The following is a 15,590-nucleotide window of genomic DNA, read 5'->3' as shown; positions in this document are numbered from 1 at the left end:
AGCCCTGTTTTGGACTTCAAAGAACTTGGGGAATATGATTTTTTTTTAAGGAAAAGGAAAAAACTTGAGGGAAACCCTAAATCTTGAATTCAGGTAAACAGAGTAATTTTGATTTTAATTCGTTTTGATTAATATTTAATATCATTAATTTTATATTTGTTCATTCAAGAGACAAGAGATCAAATGCTTCCTGCCTGCGATATAGGAACATGGGAAGCTGCCTTCTACTGAGTCAGACCCTTGGTCCATCTAGCTCAGTATTGTCCACCCAGACTGGCAGCAGCTTCTCCAAGGTTGCAGGCAGGAATCTCTCTCAGCCCTGTCTTGGAGATGCTGCCAGGGAGGGAACTTGGAACCTAGATGCTCTTCCCCGATCAGCTCCATCCCCCAAGGGGAATCTCTTCTAGTGCTCACACATGGAGTCTCCCATTCACATGCAACCAGGGTGGAGCCTGCTTAGCAAGGGGCTACAAAATTTTTATTTCCCCCCAGCAAACAAACAAACAAACAAACCCCAAAACAAACTTAAGGAGGAGAAAACAAAATCAAAACGAAACACGTGCGTCCCGATACCCAAACCAAGCCAAACACACTTTCACATCACCGTGAACAGTACACGAAAATCAAAACTGAAAAGAGGGATAAGAGCAACGAGGGGACCAATAAATTGCTTACATGGAGACATTTGCTTCCCTGGTGACTCTTTTTAAACGTCTGCAGCCGCCCACCAACATTGCTTGGAGTCTCTTGGGTCGTCGTTTAAATTGGCGAGCAAGGAGAAAGACCGACGGAGCGCCTGCATCCCTGGGAAACACCCCTTCTCAGTGCACGGATGCGATTGGGCGGCGGAGTTTCGCTGCATATAGACCAGCTCGCTCCCTCCAGCATCAGCCCCGACTTTCTCTCGCCTTCTGCCCCACACAAGCCACCTTGCAGGGAACAGCTAATCCGCCTCTCTCACACTCAGTCCCTGGGTTTGCTTTGAGGGATGGAGGAACAGCAGGACCCCTCTCCATAGCTCTGGGGCTCACTCAGGTAGCCCCCCCGGGTCGGGATCAAACAGCGTTGCCTGCTTGAGGGAGCCGGAGGAGAGAGATCATCTACAGACTCACCTGAAGGAGAGAGCAAAAGCCCGCCAGGCAGCCCCCAGAAGGACAGCCTCTGTCATCGCTTGGAGAGGCACAGGACATCAACAAGGTAAGGGCAGTTTCATCCCTGGAGGGATCTTTCCTTCTGGGTTCAGCCACAGCTGCCACAGAATTCACGCTGGTCTTTATTAATCCACCGCCAAATCTGGTGCTACTGCCTTGGGGAGACGCACAACTTCTTAAACTCAGCCCTACAACCACAAACGGGAAGGGAAAGGGCCTGTTAGCCCCTGCCCCACCCACCCATATACATCTAATTAATTAATTAATTAATTAAATTAATAACAACATTGTGAATCCTGCAATAATTCTCTCCCTTCCAGAGGGGCAGACAGACATCCCCTAAAAGGCATTTGAGTACCTTATTTTACTGAGCTCCACCCACCCAGCCTAATAACCCCTGTCCACACACACACACACACACACACACACACACACACACACACACACCCTTCCCCTACCCCCCCCCCCAAATTAATTGAGGAGTTGATCTCCAAGCTTTCCCTCTGTCTCCACTCTTTTTCAGTTCCACTTCCCAACATAGGAAACACAGAAACAGAGGAAACTGCCTGATATGGAGTCAAACCCTTGGTCCATCTAGCGCAGTACCTTCTACGCAGCAGCTCTCCAAGGATATGCCAAGGGGTGAACCTGGGACCCTCTAGCCCCATTCCCTATCATCCCCAGCATTTGTGGCTGGGGATGATCGGAGTTGTATGCCAACATCATCTGGGGCTCCAAGGTTATGAAACCCTGGCCCCCAGGGGGACTGTCTTACAGTGATCACACATGTGGTCTCCCATCCAAAATAAAACCAGGGCAGACCCTGCTTAGCAAAGGGGACCAGTCATTCTTGCTGCAACAGGACCAGCTCTCCGCCCTTAGACCAGCTCTGCTCATCCCTCCCTCCCCATTGGATGCCACTGGGTTGCTAAGGCAGGCGAACTGCTGCACAGTCTGGGTACCACTAACTCATCCCTCCAGGTGGGCTTATTCATCAGCCTCCCGCAAGGGGGTGGCTGCTTTGCCAGCCTCCCTTCCTGCATCCCACGGCCCTGAAGGGTGTCTCTTTCTCTCTCGCTCGCTCCCGCCTGGGGAGCCATCATCATAATAGCAAATTAAAATGCGCAGAGCCTCCCTCTGGCTGCTGCTTTTGCCACTCAAGCCTCGGAGGCCCATTAAGCACGCTAATGAATGTGCGGCCGGCCGCCAGGTGCCGTTTAAACACACACGCAGGGGCATGCCGTCGGCGAGCAATTAATTCATTAAGCTCTCATTTATTCCTGGCGCGAGAGGAGGGTTGGTCGAGGGAAAAGGGCTTAACTGGGACTTGAGAACACGCCCTTACAAGAAGAAAGGACTTCACATTCCGTTCCAAGCCTGTCGCTCTAACCACTGGACGACGCTGCCCATTCAAGAGTGGCAACAAGATTCTGTGGTCCTTAGCCAAGGATTTTGTTTTAAGCACCCTGTTCATTCCCACGCCCACCTCTCCATTAGCAAGCACAAGACTCCGGGAGACCGGCTGTCGGTCCTGGTGGTGCTCTAAGCACTAGACCTTCTTGCACTCACACTTGGAGTCAGCTACAACGTATTGTAGCTGCGGATGACGGGAGTTCAGCCACATCTGGAGGGCTACAGGTTGGGAACCCTGAGGCTAGAGGTTTTGAAAGCTCTTAAAAAGTCTCTAAAGACACATTGATTCACCCAAGCTTACCTAGAGTAGTGGTTTTGAATTGTTGTAAGGTTTTGAGTTGTTTCATGCTGCTGTAAACCACCCAGAGATGGAAGATGGAGGTGGTACACACATCATCATCATCATCATCATCATCATCATCATCATCATCAATAATGATAGAGCATCTCTTGGATCCCAAATCCATCAAATGATCTAGTGCTGGGGAAAATTGCTTCCGCCCCTAACGCTGAACTAGGTGCATCATGTCAAGGGCCCTTTAGCAGAAGCCAAAAAGACCTCTTACTGGGTTGACACATACCAAGACAAACACAGTAACCTTTTGCACCTGTAACCGCCACATGCTATTTTTCTGCTGAGACCCCTGGTACGGTGGTGCATTGTGGGGGAAAGATGGCCACTCACACCATTTAGAGCACTGCGGCAGCCATTTTTCTGTTCTTTTTAACATTTCCCCACCACACTCCACACTCCTCTGCACTCTCCGCTCTTCCCCCGTCACCCTATCCTCTATACTCCACTCTTCCTGCCCCCTCCACAATCTCCCCCACCACCCACCACACTCTCACCCACCACACTCGCCACACTACACACTATCCCACTCCACCCCCCAAAATTATTCTTTGTCATTTATGTAGTTGCTGCTGCAAAGTGCAAGAACAAAGGCTACATGTGTGAGCACTGGAATATGTTCCCCTTAAGGCATAGGGGCACTCTGGAAATACTTGCATGCAGAAGGTTCCAAGTTCCCTCCCTTGCAGCATCTCCAAGATAGGGCTGAGAGAGATTTCTGCCTGCAACCTTGGAGAAGCTGCTGTCAGTTTGGGTAGACAATACTGAGCTAGATAGACCAATGGTCTGACTTGGTATTAAGTCAGCTTCCTATATTCCTATGCGAAGGGAGACTATCTACTGTAGCATCTTCTGCTGCCGCCCTCCCCACCCGGACACAAGCTCTGTGCCTTTCAAGGTTGCCTAAGAGACAGTTATTCCACGGGTGCAGTGCCTCAAGGATACAAATTTAGCACAAGCAAGCCACACCTGTTGAACATCTGCTTCTAATCCAAGCCTGCTCAATTTAGCCCCCACAGCTGTTTTTAGACTACAACTCCCATAATCCCCAGTCACAGTGGTCAATAGCCAGGGATTTGGGGAGATATAGGCCGGCATCTGTAGGAAGGCCGAAGTTGAGCAGCCCTGCCTAACCCCATGCCCTTGTTCTAGACTCGGCCTTTTTAACACTTTTTTTTTAAAAGTTCTATTTTAATTTTCAGTTGAGTGTCTTGACTGGGGATGTACTTGAATCGATTTTTTCAGTTTGATTTGTGCCCAAATTGAATCACCTCTGATTTGTTTTGTGTCTGACTCTGTCCCCCCCACCCATCACCCCAGATTTGATTTTGATTTTATTTGAATCTGGATCAATTCACACCACTTATAAAGGCCCTAGGGGCACCAAATTTGGGTGGTAGGTAGGTCCCCATGGGTGCCACCTACCACCCAAATTTCAAGGCAGTGAGGGCACTTGGTTGATTTTTACTGATTTTTTTTTTTACTGGTTTTTTTATATTTCCACTGTAGGAAATAATGGGGATTCAAAGTCGCCCTATCCTAACCCTTACATGGATCCCAAGCTTTAAAAATAGACAGACCGACAGACAAATAAATAAATTTTAAAAGCTATGCTTTTAGAAGTGGAGTTATGGAGTGACTTTGTTTTGGGAGCCACCCAGAGAACATTATGTTAAGTTTAAAATTTTTGCCAGGAATCCCTGTCCCCCTCCCCGCAATTTCTCCAGTTTAAAAATAGAGTTTTGTCTGTGTACTTTCAGTCTGCCCAGCCTCTGATAAAGGCACGGGAACAAGGCCAGGTGGCCTTGGAAATCCACTTTTCTCCCTCTTCAGGTAATGTGCGCTTGGATGTTGAACAGTATCTGGAATCAGCGCTGAGAGGTTACACAACACCACCTGCCCACGTGGAGATCTTTCCAGTCTTAGCTCAACCCTGACAATAGCTGTGTCAATAATATAGCCCCAGCAGGATTGCATAAGAGGATCTCATTGCCTTGCCAAGCGAACAGGCCAGCTAAAGGAGATGCATTCTCCTCCACTGGAAACCGTTCCAACTCTGAAATGCCAGGTGTTGTCTTCAAAACCTGATCGGAAAATCTTCCCTCCATGGAAATGGGAAGCTCACGCCTAACGTCGAGCCACTGCTAGCCACACCAGAAGTTGAAGGCTACCTCCAAAATGGAACAGACACACACCGACGTGACAAAGTTCAAACACAAAATTCTATATTTTGCTACTCAATGTCTGCTTGCAAATGGAGAAGCTAGAATTCTCTCATAGGATTTAGATCAGGCTGCACAGCGGCAGCCCCTCCAGCTGGTTTTGGACTACAACTCCCATCATCCGCAGCCACAGTCGTCAGTAGTCAGGGATTATGGGGGTTTGTAGTCCAACATCTACAGGATGGCCAGTTTTGTGCGGCCCTGAACTAGACCCTCAGTGATGTCATCACAAATCCAGAAGTGCAGCCACTCTTCATGACTGCCTTTAATAGCTCCCCACCCTCAAAACCACACCCACCTCAGAAGCCACACCCCCATGGCCACCCTACTTAGACAGATATCATACTTGTGGGGGTTCTCTTACTAGAAGGATATGCAATCCTATACCACTTACCTGGGATTAGACCCCACTGAAATCAATGGGACATACTTCTGAGCAGGATTGCACTGTAATGTAATTCCTGTTATTTCAATGGGTCTAATTTTAATTCAATGGATCAAATTTTAATAAGTAAGTAAGTAAGTAAGTAAAATAAATACAATTATTTTATTTATTTATTTATTTATTTATTTATTTATTATGTCTGTATACACCCCCACCCCAAACGCAAGTCTCTGGGCAGTTTACGACAAAACAATAAAAACAACAGATAAAGTCTGAGATGATGCCTTTCAGCTTCTTCCTAGATCACTGCTGCCCAATATAGGAGTTTCTGGGAAACATCCCAGCAGGGAATCGAACCAGCAACCTCTGGCTCGCTAGTCAAGTCATTTCCCCGCCGTGCCATTAGGTGGCCGGTCTTGTGGTAGCAAGCATGAATTGTCCCCTTTGCTAAGCTGGGTCCACCCTGGTTACCTTTGAATGGGAAACTACATGCATGAGCACCGTAAGAGGTTTCCATTAGGGGATGGGGCCACTCTGGGGAGAGCACCTGCCTGCTTGCATGAAGAAGGTTCCAAGACCCTTCCCTGACATCTCCAGACAGGGCTGAGAGAGACAGAGAGACTCCTGCCTGCAACCTCAGAGAAGCCGCTGCCAGTCTGTGTAGGCAATCCTGAGCTAGATGGACCAGTGGTCGGACTCAGTATTAAGACAGCTTCCTACGTCCCGGTCTCTATCACCCTTCTCCATCTCCATCTCCCCATTTACCAGCCCTCAGCAATCTCTGTCTCCCCACCCCCACCCCCCTGCCCCTTAGTAATTGAAATGCTCAAGGACAAACTCTGTTGCTCTGGTTACCACATAACTTCTGCGTAGCTGGGGAAATTGCACAAAGAGGAAGGGAGAGAGTACCCGTGACGCTAAGCTATCATGCGATCGTGGCTCCCTAGAGATAGTACGGGGAAGGAGAAAGGTGGCCCTCCCATGATGCGAGGGTGGGTAGGGGGCCATTTGGGGCAGCTGCTTGGGGTGCCAATAAGGGGATCCCCTTGCCGCTGTGACTATCTGGGTGCAGTCCACTGGGGGAGAGAGAGCTGTGCTTGTGGTAGCAAGCATGGATTGTCCCCTTTGCTAAGTAGGGTCTGCCCTGGTTTGCATTTGGGTGGGCAACTACATATAAATGCTACTTACTATGAAATAGTCCCCGGAGCCATCACTCAGTGGTAGAGCATCCGTTTGGCATGCAGCAAGTTCCAAGCTCAACCCCTTGCAGCTTTTCCAGATAGGGCTGGGAAAGACTCCTGAGACCTTGGAGAGTTGCTGCCAGTCTGTGCTGACAATTTGGAGCTGGAGGGACCTAGGTCTGACTCCGTAGACGGCCGCCTTCCTGTGTAAGCTGATTAACCGGGCATCCTCAATGCATTTTAAAGAGATAAATCTAGCCAATCAATCAAGTAAACACCACAGCCCTATGTGTACTATACTAGCTCAGCAAATCCACCTACCTTACAGGACTGTTGTAACCCTTTTGCAAATGGAAAGGCAAGTGTGAGAAAACAGTGCCTTGAGAACCATTAAAAAGTTTTTCCCTTTCCAGTGTCTGGAAAGGCATAAAGTATTTAACAGCTGGGAACAGAAGAGGTCTTTTTCTATGCACGTTTGTTTAACTGATGACCGTGTGAATGCCGAAATGTTTTTATTGATGAACATCAACTTTTATTTGGCGCAATAAAGGGTCTTTTGAAGAGAACCCTTCCAACAGAGAGCTGGTCTTATGGTACCAAGCATGACTTGTCCCCTTAGCTAAGCAGGGTCCCATATGAAAGGGAGACTAGAAGTGTGAGCACTGTAAGATACACTCCTCTGTCATCTCCAAGATAGGGCGGAGAGAGATCCCTGCCTGCAACCTGGGTGAAGCCACTGCCAGTCTGGGTAGACAATACTGAGCTAGATAGACCAAGGGTCTGACTCAGTATATGGCAGCTTCCTATGTTCCTAATGTATTTCTTTTTCCTCCCCCCACCACCCCAACCTTGCTTTCTCATGCCACCAGGGAGATGACAACAATCCCAGAGGCCAATTGCTCCTCCTCCCCGCCAGTGCTCTCAGGGGAAACTTCAATCCGCAACGCTGTGAAGGTCACCACCGGGGTGGTCTTCAGCTTCATCTTCCTAGCTGGGGTCACTGGCAATGGGGCGGTTCTATGGGTCACCGGCTGGAAGCTCCGCTGGACGTCCAACACGGTCTGGTTCTTCAACCTCGCCTTGGCCGACCTGGTGTCCACCTCCATGATCTTAGTCACGGTGCTGAACTTGGCCCTGGACCTTCACTGGCCCTTCGGCTCGGTAGCCTGCAAGGTGGCCAACTGCCTCTTTGGGCTGAGCCTCTGCAGCGGTGTGCTGCTGCTCAGCTCCATCAGCGTGGACCGCTGCGTCCTGGTGGTGGCCCCCGTCTGGTGCCAGAACTACCGCACCCCGCGGCTGATGTGGGCAGCTTGTGGGGTCCTCTGGCTGCTCTCCTTGGCCTTCTTCGTCCCCAGCTCCTACTTCTTCTCCGAGGTCTCGGTGGAGAAGAACAACCGGAGTTCCTGCAACAACCTGGACGTCTTCCAGGACTGGCAGGAGGCCGAGGTGCTCACCATCTGCATCTTCCTCTACCAGTTTCTCCTGCCCCTCCTCATCATCTCCGTCTCGTACACCATCCTGGTGGTGGCCATGCGCAAGAAGAAACTCAACAAGTCCAGCAAGCCCCTCTTGGTGGTCACCCGAGTCGTCTTCTGCTTCTTCCTCTGCTGGCTGCCCTACCATGCCCTTGCCTTGGCCAGGATCTCAGTTGATGTCGTGCCCGACATGGTACGCCTAGTAGCCATCCCGCTCTCAAAGTGCCTGGCCATGTTCAACAGCTGCATCAACCCGCTGCTCTACGTCTTTGTGGGACAGGAGTTCAAGGATGCGGTGAGGAGGTCTCTGCTGCAGGTCTTCAGGTCGGCTTTTGAGGAGGCGCCCATGGGCACCAATGTCTGAAAGGAGGAACCCGGAAGTACTGGTCCATTGGGATCTTTCTTGGGTGGGAGCACGGAACGAGTTGCTTTCCGTTGCAAGTCAGGGCTAATCAGGGTGCTCTTAGCAAGCTCTCCTCTGCAAGGAGGAGAGAACCCATAATCCCAGGGGAGGGCAAACCTGGCTCTCCACCTGTTGAACTACAACTCCCACCATCCCTTACCACAATTTTTTTATTTAGCAAATTTGTATACCGCCCACTACCCAAGTCTCTAGGTGGTTTACAACGTTAAAACCAACCAAGATTTTTAAAAACCATTTAAAACTTATTGAAGTTTTTTAAAAAATAAATAAAATAAATAAATAAATTTAAATCATATAAATGTATTGTGGAGTTGTAGTTCGACAACAGAGAGAGGGCTGAGTGTGCCCATCCCTGAATTAGGCAAACCCAAGTATACTGTGCTTTAAGAGGCCAAATTTTCTGTGATCTGAATACATTCTGAAAATCAACAAGTTCTGTCTATTTTTCTTGTATTCCCCCCCCTTGCTTCAGCAAGCCATAAAAGGATTGAATCCCCCACTTCTGAAAACTGTGAGTCAGCTTACTGTTGCTCTGGGATCCTGAGGTTTTCTCCCCACGCCTTAAATCAGTGTAAGACTACTTTTTGTCATAGGGGAGAGAAACTTGATTTACTTCTTTAAAAAATAAAACAGATTTACGTCTCAAGTTGACACACTTGTTTGTGCAGGGCGAGCACAAGATTGCTGAATAATCTCTAGGGTATCTTGGTCCTCCTCACCCATGTAAAATGCAACACTTACCCAGGAGTAAGCCCCATTTAGCACAGTGACAACTGATTTCTGAGTAAACATGTGCAGGATTGCATTGTTAAGTTTGCCTGGCTGTGCATTTTGTCTTCAGGGCTCTCTGCCTGGCTGAACCATGTGCTGTTGCTAAGGAAAGGCACATCTTTAGCTACATTTTTCTTCGATGCCAGAAAGCGGTTGGAGCAAGACTGAGACCCTTTGCTGTTTTCAGAAGAAAATCTGACCTGCATCTGCTAATTTGGGTGATGTGCTCAGTGGCATTGCAGGCAGAATATGCCAGGTTCAGTTCTTGGCTTCTCCTGGTACGGCTGTGGGGAAAAGCCCTCCCTAAAATCTTAGAGAGCTGTTACCAGTCAGTGTAGGACAGGCCTGCTCAATTTTGGTACCCCAGCTGTTTTTGGACTAAAGTGCCGTCGAGTTGGTGGCGACTCCTGGTGACCACAGAGCCCTGTGGTTGTCTTTGGTGGAATTCAGGAGGGGTTGACCATTGCCTCCTCCTGCGCAGTATGAGATGATACCTTTCAGCATCTTCCTATATTGCTTCTGCCCAATATAGATGTTTCCCATAGTCTGGGAGACATACCAGTGGGGATTCAAACCAGTAACCTTATGCTCCCTAGGCAAGTTACTTCCCCGCTGCCCTATTAGGTGGCTTTTGGACTACAACTCCCATAATCCCCAGCCACAGTGGCCAATAGCCAGGGATTATGGGAGTTGTGGGCCATCATCTGCAGGACGGCCAAAGCTGAGCATCCCTGGTGTAGGAGGTCAGTGTCTTCTCTGATCTAGTCACAACCTGTGTGCCCTCTCTGCACTCTTATCTTTGTGCAGGCAACTGCGTGTGTGTCGCTTACGCCCTGTGAACATCATCCGACACAGATGGCAGTTTGCCGATTCCTTGATCGCAGACTGCAAAACTGTGGCTGAAAAGTAAGCATGTAGCCATGTTTTGCAATGAGGATTTCCTTTTATCAGTGATCAGATAATTGGGGATGATGGCAGTTGTAGTTCAGCAACAGCTAGGAGCCCAGGTTGCTTAACCCAGGACATCATGCATGTCAACTCCCAAAATTGTTCTTGTCTTTATGCCATCTCTGGTGGGTTTTGAACATTCTCTTTCAGGAGGAGTATAAATGCTCCCTCAGCACCACTTTCCTTCTCAATTGCCCCTTCCCTCCCTTGCAAAGCAAGCCTCTGTGCATACATTTCAATTACCAGTCAGAATCTTGATGGCTCTCTTGGAGGCTCCGTAACGCAAAACTGACACCTTGACAAAGCAGTTTAATTTTGCCGACTCGTAATACTGAGATCTGAGAGTCCGGCATGGCGCTACGATACGAGAGCCAATGGTGGATCGCAGAAGAGCCCGTCAAGATGGCCAAAATGGGAGAAACTGTTTTAGCAAGCAGTGCCTTGGCTTGGAGAGATGCACACGGATTTCTCTCGTCTCACACCCCTTTCGTGTCAGAGAGGAGAGAAAGCCACACGTGCTTCTGCATCACGCCTGTTGACACTGCATTTTCTTCCCTATGACCAACGCCTTGCTCACTTGCTCAGTGGACTAACTCCAGAAATAAACAGAACCAGGTTGGTGGCCATAGCTCCCCTTAGGGTTGGCACATCACAACTCTGCCACCACCTCAGGACAGAAGGCACAGCAGCACCTGCAAAAACCTGCCCCAAAACTCAGCATAGATCTAAAGCTGCCATTTTCCTTTCTGTCATGGTTTTTAGCAGCAATGACGCTAGGCCAGATGTAGGACCTTAAACCTGAAGTTCTGCCTCATCCCTCTTGCTGTACAGTGCATATGTTGGGGGGGGGGGGCAGATGCTATTTTAATTCTTTCAGCAGACCTGCACAGAGCCTCCACCGCGAAGCCCATGTTTCCTCCCAGAAGCCTTTGCTGCTAACACATCTCCTTCACCTCTGCTATGGCCCCACTGCCTTTTTCTGCCTTTATACAGACCTTGACTGGACCATCAGTGGTCCCTTTTGCCCTCAGTCTTGATCCGCAGGATTATTCCACCATTTAGGTCTTACTGGTACAGCCTCTTTCTGCCAGGATCCCCCAGTGCCAGAGCGCACAACTAGGACAAGAAGTGTGGAGAAATTCTCAGTTGTATCTTTCAATGTCAGGATTGTCATTTGCATCTTGGAGGGATCTCTGGCTCTTGTGTTCCAGCTCACTCTCTATCTTGTAGATATAATTTTGCCAATCAAAAAAAAAAAAATTGATTAGCAGATACAGGTGCCTTCCACCAAGTCAGACCATTGGTCCATCTACTCGTAACTCAGTATTGTCTACACTGACTGGCAGAGGCTTCTCCAAGGTTGTAGGCAGGAGTCTCTCTCAGCCTTATCTTGGAGATGTTGCAAGGGAGGGAACTTGAGATCTTCTGCATGCAAGCATTCAGAAGCTCTTCCCAGAGTAACCCCATCCCCGCCGGCAGCAGGCCTGCTCAACTTCGGCTCTCTTGCAGATGTTGGCCTACAACTCCCATAATTCCTGGCTATTGGCCACTGTGGCTGGGGATTATGGGAGCTGTAGTCCAAAAACAGCTGGGGGGGGGCAAAGTTGAGTAGGCCTGCCCTAAAGGGAATATATTACAGTGCTCATATGTAGCCTCCCACTCAAATCCAGACCAAGGTGGACCCTGCTTAGCAAAGGGAACAATTCATGCTTGCTGCCACAAGCTTGCTACCACCGTCCTGGAGCAAAGCACCCAGATGGACAAAGGCCCTTCACGTGTGGCACCACTCTCATTCTGCAGTGGCCACATCCATACAACTTTGATTTTTAACACACCCTTAACATTTAGTCCTTGTTTCGAGGATTGATTAGGCTGTCAGTTGAACTGAAAACCAGTCTAGATGTTTCGTTTAGTGAGGAGGTGGGGAGGGGAAGTTACCAGAAAAGCAAGGAGCCAACTTTTTAAGAAAAGCTGTTCACCTTTAGGGAAGAGACGGCATTGAGGCAAGTTCTGCCTAGCATCCAAGCTCTGTCCTGACTCCAGCCTCTGACTCTGACCCACCCAATATCCAGATTTCCTCCCTCCATTTCAAGATCTGGCAACCTCACATTTTATTTTACAATGCTATGAAATGTGGCCTCTAGAGAGGATAGGTTGGGGATTCTCGCCCTCCATTTCGACTCGGTGAAAAAGAGAATTGAAGCATGTTAACGTCAACAGTAGCTTGTCCCCAGAACTGCACTCAGGTTGAAGGATCTACATCAGAGTAGATCGCCAGCAACAGCCTCTGGTTCTATGCCTTTTTGCCTTATCGTGAATTTTCTGTTTGTCTACTGTGAATGGGATGGCCTTTTGCCCAGAGCCTGACGGCAGCCAGGGGTTTGACAAGAACGCCTTAATGTTTCTGTAATAGTTGCCAATGGTCCTGATCAGTTGGAGTAAGAGAGAGAAAGAATAGGGCTGTTCTCACAATGGACATTAGGGCAAAAACTTCCTAACCCAAGTTCAGGAGCTGGGTGCACTCTGGACTGGCCATCATAAGAATTCTACAAGTGGAATTCAGTAGGCAAGGTAGAGGCGGAAAATCCCCTGCTCACTAAGCAGAGAGGCACCTTTAAAAAGTGGTGGTTCTCTTCCGTTTAGCAGGGGGAGAGCAACTGACCCTATCCATCCCCAGCACAGCATCCCTCCAGTGGCTGTTGCTGGTGTATTATCTTATGTCTCTTTTTTTAGATTGTGAGCCTTTTGGAGCCAGGGAGCCGGCTTTATTTATATCTATATAAAGCACTTTGATATAAATATTCATAGTAGTAATAGAAGGATCGTCAGATCTGGAAGCAGGAGGTGGGTGGCAATGGTGAGCCCAGAACATGTATGCACCCAGCTCCAGTGTGAGGGTGGAGAAAAGGCACCCATCTCGCCTCTGTACCCATCTGACAGACAACCGTTTCCCCCCACCAACTCCAGCGTCGCCTGTAGAGTTCTCCTGATGTTCAATCTGGAGTGTGGGTAGGAGGCTACTCCAACCCTAACCCCGATTGTGAGAACAGCCCTGGGGCAGGGGTGGGCAAACCTGCCCCTCCAGCTGTTGAACTACAACTCCCATCATTCCTGACCACAATAAACTGTGGCCAGGGCTGATGGGAGTTGTAGTTCAACAGCAGCTGGAAGGACAATTGGCCCACCCCTGCACCCATGCAGGCTCTCTCTCGGGTAGAGAGCGTGGCACTGCTGCTGTGCTGCTTGCCTCCGGAGACAATCTGCTTGTATATTTGAAAATAAAAGCCATTGTTACAATGCAGTAATTGTTTCCAGTGCGCTCTCTCCTCTACACAAAGCTGAACCCAAGACCTGAGAACACAGCCCTGACGTCCTGCTTGAGTTTGAAAGGATCTTCCAAAGACCTCCCAGTCACGGGGAATTTAAGAGCTGGATCCGGCCCAAAAGGACATCTAGCCCAGCACCCCATTTCCGGCAGTGGCCCACCAGACGGCACAAGCAGATCAAGGAATGCCCCCCTCTCCTGCCCTTGCCCCTGCCTCCACAGCTGGGGCTAGTCCTTACTGATACTTCTCCTGGGAGAGCGGCTTCTTCTGCATGATCCACACGACACATTAAGACCACCATAGGAGGTCCATCTCCATCTCCCGCCAGCTTGTCTAATGGTGAATCAGGAGCAGGCCTGCTCCCTATTGACATTCATGGCGTTACATCTTCGCCAGCCTTTCAAAGAGCCCTGAAGACACACTATTGTAGCCAGACTCTTGGTAATCTCTGTAGGTTTTGAATTTTTAATTGCTGTCATCTCTGAATGTTTTACATTTGTAGTAGTTGGCTTTATTCTGTTTCTTGTGTGTTTGTTTTTGTGAACCACCTAGAGTCTTTAGAGTCAGGTGGTAGATAAATAAAATTATAATTAATTTGCCTACACCAGTTATTAAACCATCCATGCTGGTGGCCACCAACATATCCTGTGGCAAAAAACATAGGAAGCTGCTGCAGTCAGACCATTGATCTAGCTAGCTCAGTATTGTCTACCCAGATGGGCAGCGGCTTCTCCAAGGTTGCAGGCAGGAGTCTCTCCCAGCGCTATCTGGAGATGCCAGGGAGGGAACTTGGGACATTCTGCATGCAAGCATGAAGGTGTTCTTCCCAGAGCAGCGCCATACCCTACGGTGCCATCTCCCATTCAATCCCGTTTATGGATTCTCCTGATGAGCTCTGACCATGGTGCTGACCCATTGCCCTGGGAGCTGTCCAAGGTCTGAAGAGGTTAAGGCGTCACCTGGAGCACAATGCCATCTCCAACAAGGGGGGGCTTGGGGTATCAGCCCTTTGAGCTGGGAGTGCTGGGGCTGCAATATACAATTTCAAGAAGGTAAGATGTGCTCCCCTGGATCAGACACTCACTTTCTCCAGCATTCCATGCAAGAATCCCAGCTACCACGCGGTGGCCATCCACTGGACCCTGGACTCAAAATCACCACCCCTCCCCACTCACACCCTATAGTACAGAACAGTTGTGAAGATTCCTGACCAGTGTTCCCAGCAACAGGGAGTCCCAAATGTTGACTACAATTCCCAGAATCCTTGGTGAAAGGCCATTGCAGCTGGGGATTCTGGGAGCTGGGGTCAAGAACATGTGGAAATCCCAGTTAGAGGGAACACTGTTCCTCACCTTTTAGACCCACACATTACGTCAGACTTGAGTAAGACCTCCTTAGAGTGGAAGGGAGAGAAGTCTCCAGCCCTCTTGCCAGGACTTGAACGGCCACAGTGGGTGGCATCATCAGGGCCTGTTGATGAAGAAACTCATTCCGCTCTCCATGTATCCAGCTGTGTGCGTTCTCTGGGCACATGTCTCCACATCTCCCGGGAAAGTGCAGAGAGCTGTTTCAGCAACAAATCTGTGCCTTCGGTTTGGAATGGCACAATAGCAGCCCTCCAGCTCTTTCTGGACTACAGCTCCCATCATCCAAAGCCATAGTAGGAATCATACATAAGAACAGCCCCGCTGGATCAGGCCCAAGGAGGCCCATCGAGTCCAGCCTGCTTCACACAGTGGCTCACCAGATGCCTCTGGAAAGCCCAAAGGCAGGAGAGGCAGGCATGCCCTCTCTCCTGCTGGCTCCTCCTGAAACTCAGAGGTCTTGCCTGAGGCTGGAGGTGTCTTATAGCATTCAGACTAGTAGCCATTGATAGACCTGTCCGCCATCTGTGCAAGTTCTGTGAAGTTCTGCAGCCCCATATTACATAAATGTAATTTCA

At 49.2% G+C, this 15,590-nt stretch overlaps 1 protein-coding gene across 2 annotated transcripts in view; it reads left to right on the top strand.

The window, feature by feature from the left end:
• Positions 1-14,244, top strand: part of LOC128332767 (chemerin-like receptor 1) — a 28,456-nt gene extending 14,212 nt beyond the window's left edge. The window contains exons 1-2 of one of the 2 annotated variants that reach the window (XM_053267471.1): positions 909-1,197; positions 7,574-14,244. In XM_053267471.1, the coding sequence (XP_053123446.1) occupies positions 7,578-8,543 (966 nt within the window). In that variant the 5' untranslated portion in view covers positions 909-1,197; positions 7,574-7,577 and the 3' untranslated portion in view covers positions 8,544-14,244. Of the gene's footprint in view, positions 1-908; positions 1,198-7,573 lie in introns of those variants that run through there. The other variant, XM_053267469.1, reaches the window with a different exon arrangement.
• Positions 14,245-15,590: the final 1,346 nt, after the last annotated feature.

The sequence above is a fragment of the Hemicordylus capensis genome, chromosome 7 (genome assembly GCF_027244095.1).
Source record: "Hemicordylus capensis ecotype Gifberg chromosome 7, rHemCap1.1.pri, whole genome shotgun sequence".
Lineage (NCBI taxonomy): Eukaryota > Metazoa > Chordata > Lepidosauria > Squamata > Cordylidae > Hemicordylus > Hemicordylus capensis.
Note: the sequence above shows the minus strand (reverse complement) of the source record. Positions and strands in the feature narration are given on the sequence as shown.